Source organism: Teleopsis dalmanni, unplaced genomic scaffold, assembly GCF_002237135.1.
Source record: "Teleopsis dalmanni isolate 2A unplaced genomic scaffold, ASM223713v2 unscaffolded_contig_2030, whole genome shotgun sequence".
NCBI lineage: Eukaryota > Metazoa > Arthropoda > Insecta > Diptera > Diopsidae > Teleopsis > Teleopsis dalmanni.
Window position 1 is genome coordinate 1 of NW_024033412.1, and position 7847 is coordinate 7847.

The following is a 7847-nucleotide window of genomic DNA, read 5'->3' on the forward strand; positions in this document are numbered from 1 at the left end:
TGACGGTCTGACGTCAGATTTACAGAAGAATTTATGTATGGTTTGAAATTGCTTTATGGAAATTTCAGCCTTTACATTCTCTCCCCTCTTCGGAAGATTAAAATTTTGTTGTCGCATTTTATTTCACCCAAACCTTTATTACGCCTTTCCGACTGATTTTCACTTGGTACGCCTTGCCTTCGACGACACGCTGGAAATTAATTCTTTTACCTGCACCACGTTTTCTGCGGGCATCGCAAATAGCTTGGCTCACCTCTGGTGGATATTTGTCCACCAATTTTCTGACTGTATCTGCTACTGATGGTTGCGATTCGGCTGCATTCTTTAATAACTCACTGTATAACTCGTCAATCACGGGTGTTGGTGGCGATCGATTTTGTTCATCAACCACATCGTTCCATGTACACTGTAGTACATCCTGGTCATCATTATCTATTTTTACTGTTGTCGAGGCTGCTGGAGCACGTGTTGGATCTCGGTGTGATTGTGTGTCACTGTTGTTCTGGTGGGTTTTTTTACATCGCCACCCAATGGCTTTCGGCAACATTTTCCGGTCTGATGGTCTTATTGTTGGTTGTATTTGGACATCTTCCATGGTTTGCTCTTTCTTACCAGGTTGGTTTTTGCGTAGCTTGTTTTTATCTTGTTTGGCTGTTTGTTCCATGGCGATTGGTAAGTAAAGGCTGCGTGGTTTGTTCTTTACTAATTTTTTTAGTTGTTGCTGCACACGTGCGGCTGTGCGCTTAAACTTGGTTTCCAAATCATCTGCCATCTTTGATTTTTTTGATCGAACTTAGCTTATTAAAACACGCGTGGTCCTTATATACGGCTAACATCCTGATGATTTGCGCTTTTTGAACCTTTACAGCAGAGTAGCCTTTTTACTTTTTTCTTTGCTTATTATTTTGCACTCTACACCCTGAATATTTTTTTTTGTTAAATTAGCCAACTGACTGGAGACAGTTTGTTAATGGTGAAAGTCATTATTATCTTTATTACTTTAAATTATTATTGACTTATATTATTATGATTATATTATTATTATAATATTTTATTATTTTATATTTTATACGAAATGCAATAGATTTGTTTATTATATTTTTTTTTTTCAAGTGTGGGTTTTTTTTTTGTTTTTATTTTCCATAGTATATTCGGAGGTCAGCGATATGGGCTTTGATACGTATATTTCTCTTAGAATGAGGCACGATTTCTCTTTCGTTTCTTTGGACTCTTGAAAATTTTGTAGTAATCATCTTGGTTTTTGACATGATGATGGTCATCCTTTCGTTTAAATGTGCCTAGACGTCTCACGAGAGTTTCTGGTTTGTTTTCTTCGATAGGTGTAACATGTTGCGGAACTTGCTGTGGTTGTATTTCATGCGCTTGCACTTGATCTGGTATTACTCGGATTGGATGAAATACTTCTGGATTTTGTTTGATATATCTTGGACGTTGTTGTCGTTGTGCCTTTTGTATTTGAGTTTGTGATTCTTCACGATCTTGTGTGTATCGCTGTAGACTAAATACTTTCGGATTTTCTTCGATATGTTTTAAATTTCGCTGACGTTGTGCTTCTGGGATTTGGAACTCTTGTATTTCTTTGTTTGCTTTTGGATCATGCGATGGTGGTACAAGGCATTTACATGGCGCTTGCTCTTGTAAATTTTCTCGCAGTTTTACTGAATGCTTGTCTGGGTAAATCCGACATTGTGTGCTTTGTATTATACTTGGCTTGGATAGTGATGCTGTCTTTGAAGTTGCAATTTTATTTACTTCTGCTGTTGTTTGCTTATCTATCGACTGGTTATGTTGTTGGTTACTTTGCTGCTGGTTCCGGACAGGTGATACCGGGCCTAGACTATGGATATCTTCAACTAGTACTGGCGTCATGGATATGAGTCTCATTGTATTCTGTAATGGCATCGTTGGTTGATTATTTACAATACTATTTGTTGAACTATTACTGCTACTGTTATTACTGTTATTGCTGTCATTGGCTGCAACTGCTAGTGTTGAGGAATCATTAGAATTAGCTGTTTCATTCAAAATACTATTTAGATGATGTGATGGAGTTGAAGGAGTTTGTGGTTGTTGCTGTTGAGACGTAGATAGTGTCAATGGTGAGGAAACATGAGCTGGCGACATTGTTACTTGTGTAGAAGTCTGTTGTGGCTGAACTTGTGCCGTAATTCGAGTTTCGTTTACGTGGATTAGTCTTAAGTCCTTGCGGGGCCTAAATTTCGAGAGAACGGCTTCCCCACTGTTGGTCGTCCTCTTATCTCGTTTCCCGGATCTTCCTTGCAGCAGTCAAGGGTTCGTGTGTTCTGTTTTCCACAGATCCAACAAAAAAGAATTTTTGGATTTCGACAGATTCTTGCCATATGTCCCAATTTCCCACACCTTCGGCACGCATTTGGTGCGTCTTGGATTCTCTGCTCGAAAGATTGGACTAGGTGGTTTCTTTCCTCTCTTAGCCTTGGAGGTCCGGTTTTCTCTTGTTCTCCCCGTATAGCTTCGTAATCACCAGCCATGTCGATTAGTTCTCCCAATGTTTCGAAGTCTCGTCGTCGGATATAAAGCTAGTAGTCCGGATGTGCATTTCGATAAATTCGTTCTAGTTGAGCAGCGGCTCCTATATCTGCGTGTCGCATTAGAATTTGGATTGCTATAACATAGTCTTTGAATGTCTCCCGTGACCTCTGACGGCGGGCCCGGATTTCATCTTCTAACTTCTCAAAGTATCTTGCCGGTAGAAAGAACTTGAGAAAGTCAGCTTTGAAAGCGGTCCATAATTTCCACTGGCTGTTATTACTTCTATACCAATTTAATGCTTTATCCTTCAAAAGTTCTGGCATGGTACGTGGTATTGTGTTAATGTTTAATCCATGGGCTTCCACCAACTCCTCGACTCGTTCGATGAACATCAGCGGGTCTTTGCCCCCGTCATATTTGACAGACCATTTCCGGACTTGTTCTATACTTTGTGTAACAGGTGGAATTGTTATTTGTACATCGTTATTTAGTTCTTGTGTGATCGGTATTGTTTTTGTATGTTTACGCGCAAGGTCCCATAGCATTTCTCTCCGGACCATGTCATAATCTTCTTCGTCGATGTATGCTGCTAGTCTTTTTCGTAATTCCTCTACGGATCCACTCGTTTCTAGTTGCATTTCGGACAAGTAGTGGATTAATTCATCCTTCCGTAAGTTGTACAACCAGGATTTGCTCGGCGTGGTGGGTCTTCGAAGTTCTTGGTCGCCAATGTCGACCCTTGTTTTATGCTCTATAGACATGATTGATTTCCTTTCGATAATCGAGTTTAATATTTACCAATGTGGTTTTGTCCTGGTATTTTTGCGATAAATGTTACAGTCCCTCTGAAACTCAGTCCCTGTGAAACTCAGTCCCATGAAACTCAGTCCCTCTGAAACTCAGTCCCATGAAACTCAGTCCCTCTGAAACTCAGTCCCATGAAACTCAGTCCCATGAAACTCAGTCCCTCTGAAACTCAGTCCCATGAAACTCAGTCCCTGCTCGGGCGCCAATTGTAACGACCTTTTTTCGTTCGTTACGCTTTGCTGGAGTAGCAAAGCGGTTGTCCAGGTTCGTTATAATAGAATTTATATCTTCGGGACTGAATTTCTTTAGGAACCAAAATAAAAGCGTATTTTTATAATAATTTACCAATTTTATTTATTCCGATATATAAAAAAAACAATGGTTATAGACATTTAAGGAAGAAAATAGTAATTCTTGATAACTCCGACGTTCGCTTCTGATGTTTGTGTCTTCAGGGTAAATATAGGCGTGATTTTATGGAATCATTGTACAGGCTTCCGTGGTTGCTTCTGACGTTGAGGAGGTACCTGACAGGACCGCGTTCTCTCCTGGGTTCCTTCTCTTCTTGCGGATGTTTTGTGTCAAGCAATTTGTCTGTGGGCTGAATGATCAAAATAATAATTAACGGAAAAGAGAAAATTAAATGAAATCAGTTTCCTACTTTGATCGAATTGACCAGTTAGACTGAAGTAGCCTGTAATCTAGTTTTGATCGAATTGACCAGTTTCCTATTTTGATCGAATTGACCAGTTAGACTGAAGTAGCCTGTAATCTAGTTTTGATCGAATTGACCAGTTTCCTATTTTTGATCGAATTGACCAGTTAGACTGAAGTAGCCTGTAATCTAGTTTTGATCGAATTGACCAGTTTCCTATTTTTGATCGAATTGACCAGTTAGACCGAACTAACCTGTAATCTAGTTTTGATCGAATTGACCAGTTTCCTATTTTTGATCGAATTGACCAGTTAGACTGAAGTAGCCTGTAATCTAGTGTTGATCGAATTGACCAGTGAACTTGTAAATCGCTTGAGCTCCAAGAGACAAGTTCCTCGTTCTGTAAAATGCGCGTTCTTATATACCGAATTGACCGGAGCTTTTCGGTGTAGCGTACCGGTAAACTTCGTTGTTCGTGTTGACTTTTTGTGCTTTTCGTGTCTTTCTTGTGTATTTTGTGTATTGTCGTGTACTTCGTGTTATTTGCATTTTTGCGCACTTTTCTTCGCCTGACTTTTATGTTTGACATATTTCGCGTCTTTTGATTTATTTCGGAAAGAGAATTAAAATTTAAAACCACCATAAAATGTTAGTTTTCAATTTAATTCAATTAATTATAACTTCCATTATTTAATAAATAAAATAAAACCCCAACGATATAAATATGTGCGTGATATTGCGGTAGGAGAATTAGTGCAAGTGTCTGATTGTAATTATTGTTTTGTATGATAGTTTGTTTATGTTAAAAAAACATATATGATTAATAATTGATATAGTGTTTATAATTTTGTGTTTTACTACATATAGTGGAAAAATAAACCAAACGAAGAATTTACGGCAGCAGTGGGTTTTTTACTGATGTGTTGTTTTTTTTTTCTATTGTAAAAATGTAAACAATGAGTGTTTGTTTTATTTCTTTAAATTCATGTTTATTCAATAAAGATATAAAGTGTGTTTTATTGTTTAATAATTGTTCAGTGTATGATTATTTGTAATTCAAAATTCATGTTTTCAAGTTGTGTTTTGTTGGTTTGTTGTTATTAATTTTCTCTTTTTTTTTTTCTTCTTCTTCAGTTTTGTTTATTAGTCTTATCCGCGGCTTATTAACGCATGGATTGCAGGTAATGTTATTGTCTTACCATCTTGTTAAGTAATAAAATAAATTTTATTCTTTTCAGGTTACATGCTGATCTTGTAGGGGTGAGTTGGGTTCTTTATTTGAATAGTCCATGGTGATGGTGTTGTGTTTTAGGCTGACGGTCTGACGTCAGATTTACACAAGAATTTATGTATGGTTGAAATTGCTTTATAGAAATTTCAGCCTTTACAACTTTTAATAAACTGTCTTAAAATTTTCTTTTATCGGTTTTTAATGATCCGAAATGCACCACTTGCCGTACTCGAAAAATACAAAAAAAAGAGACCGAAACAAGCTTCCGCTGGCTATTTTATAGTTAGTTTGCCTAACTGAAAAATCCTCCTGTCGCGTTAGTGATCCTGTTAACTCTTTGTTTACCGCTTTGTTTACGCTCTTGGAAATTTTTCACCACTCTCCTCGTTGGCTTTGCTGGTTTTTGTTTTGTGTTTATTTATTTGTTTTAGGGTGATGACCTCTAAGAAAGCTTACTTTATTTTTCACTTCCAATAAAGCTTAAATTATATAGGTTTTATTGGTACTTGGCAATGCTATATTACGTCAAACTTCATTGTAGCTTTCGACATAATTCGCCTTCAATGATCTAGATCAAAACAAACCGAAACAAAAGCTTTCACACATTTCTTTAGTTACCACTTTTGTTTTTTTTCTTTTATTTTTTTTTTACTGATAGCGTGCGTACAATGCACGTTGAATTGTTTGTTTATAAAGAAATGATGTGATGTTTTTTTTTGTTAAATTATTTAAGTGTTTTTTCATTTTAATTTTTATTTCTACTTTTATTTAATTTTAAAGTTTTAATTTTTCTTTAAAAAAAATTATTTTAATAAGTGTAATCACAGTTAGATACCGAATTTCGACGCCTCAGTTTTAAACGACATGCAGAACTACAAACATTTGAAGACTTTTCTGCCTTAATGGCACAACAACATAAAGAGGAGATCGCCGACGGGTATATAGTTCACTGGACGTCGTGGGGAATTCCGAGGTAATGTCAGATTATTTGACTATTATTACTTGTGGTATTAATATTTTATTCCCTCACAGGCCTACATAACACTGTCGGCAATAAGAACGGTGTTATCCGCGTATCTGATGTTATTAATGAAAATGCCGTTTATCTTCACACCTTGTTGAAATTCGCTAATGGATTCTTCAAATATTTTTTCTGAGTACACATTGAATAACAGTGGCGACAATATGCAACCCTGTCTAACGCCTCGTGAAATTGATATCCCTTCTGTTATATCACCATCGATGTTTACATGCGTAGTTTGTTGCCAGTACAAATTTTTAATGCATCGGATTTCCTTGTCATCAATATTAATGTTTTGAAGAATTTCTATAAGTTTATCATGTTTCACGTTGTCGAACGCTTTCTCGTAATCAATAAACCAGAGAAAAACGTCTTTGTGAACGTCTTTACAGTTTTGAATTAAAACTTGAATATATAATAGTGCTTCCCGAGTTCCAAGTCCTTCTTTAAAACCAAATTGCGATTTTCCCATTACTTCTTTGCATTTTTTGTATATTCTGCCGTGCATAATTTTTAGAAATATTTTTATGGCATGTGACATAAGGCTGATAAGTCTGTATTCACTACATTTTTTTGCATTTTTCTTCTTAGGCAGTGTTATGAAGGTAGATTTTACCCAGTCATCGGGATATTGTCCAGTATCGTATACATGAATAAACAATTTTACTAATAGATTAGTATTTTCTTTATCAATTAATTTCAAAATTTCAGATGGAATCTCGTCTGGGCCAGTTCCTTTATTGTTTTTCATCGATTGTATAGCTTTCTTAACTGCTATCAGAAAAAACGTTTTCAATATATGTTTTCCAAATTCGTTTCTTTTCATTTATGTCAAAAACTATTTCGTTATCATCACTAATGAGAAATGAAGTAGAGTTTTTTCGGTAAATTCCTGCGATCTGTTTCAGTTTTTTGTGGAGATTAAAGTCATCATGTAGTGATTGTAATCGTTCAATTTCTTGGCATTCGTTACTTACCCAAACTGTTTTTGCTATACGGATCTTACTTCTGATGTCTCTGTTTAATTGCCAATATAGATCTTGTTGTGTATTTTTATACTGACGACGTTCATTTATTAATTTCGCTATATCTTCGGTCATCCAATGATTTTTTATTTCTCTCCTATATGATCCAAGAGTTTCTTTCGATGAAGATATAATCGTTGTCTTGAGTTGTTCCCATATATTATTTGGGTTTCTAGAATCAATACTACTAATGCGCTGATTTATTTTATTTTTTAATGAACATTTTATGTCATCATTTCTTAGTTTTTTTAAGTTGACTTTAAGGTTTGGTTTCTTTTTGCGATTTGATGCTAATCTTATGTAAATTTTCGCCATTAGAAGATTATGATCAGATGATACATCTGCGCCCAGGTAAGTTGTAACTTTCTTAACTGAAGAGCAAAAACGATCACTAATTAGGATGCACTCTATTTGATTTCTGATAATGTTATCAGGAGTGTCCAATGGATATTTCCAAGTATATAGTCTATGAGGTGGTAGATTGAACAAAGTATTTGAAATCTTTAATTTATATTCTTGACAGAATTGTATTAGTCGATCTCCTCTATAATTTCTTTCACCTAGTCCATACTGGCC

The 7847-nt window shown here is 35.8% G+C and overlaps 1 protein-coding gene across 1 annotated transcript; it reads right to left on the minus strand.

Annotated features, from left to right (window-relative positions):
• Window positions 1-210: 210 nt before the first annotated feature.
• Window positions 211-2145, minus strand: LOC119664487 (putative mediator of RNA polymerase II transcription subunit 29; the record flags this gene model as incomplete). Its single annotated transcript, XM_038073962.1, has 2 exons — window positions 1312-2145; window positions 211-772 (listed from the first exon to the last, which is right to left on the minus strand). Coding segments are annotated over exons 1-2 (1396 nt in total), but the record flags the coding sequence as incomplete, so codon positions are not given.
• Window positions 2146-7847: the final 5702 nt, after the last annotated feature.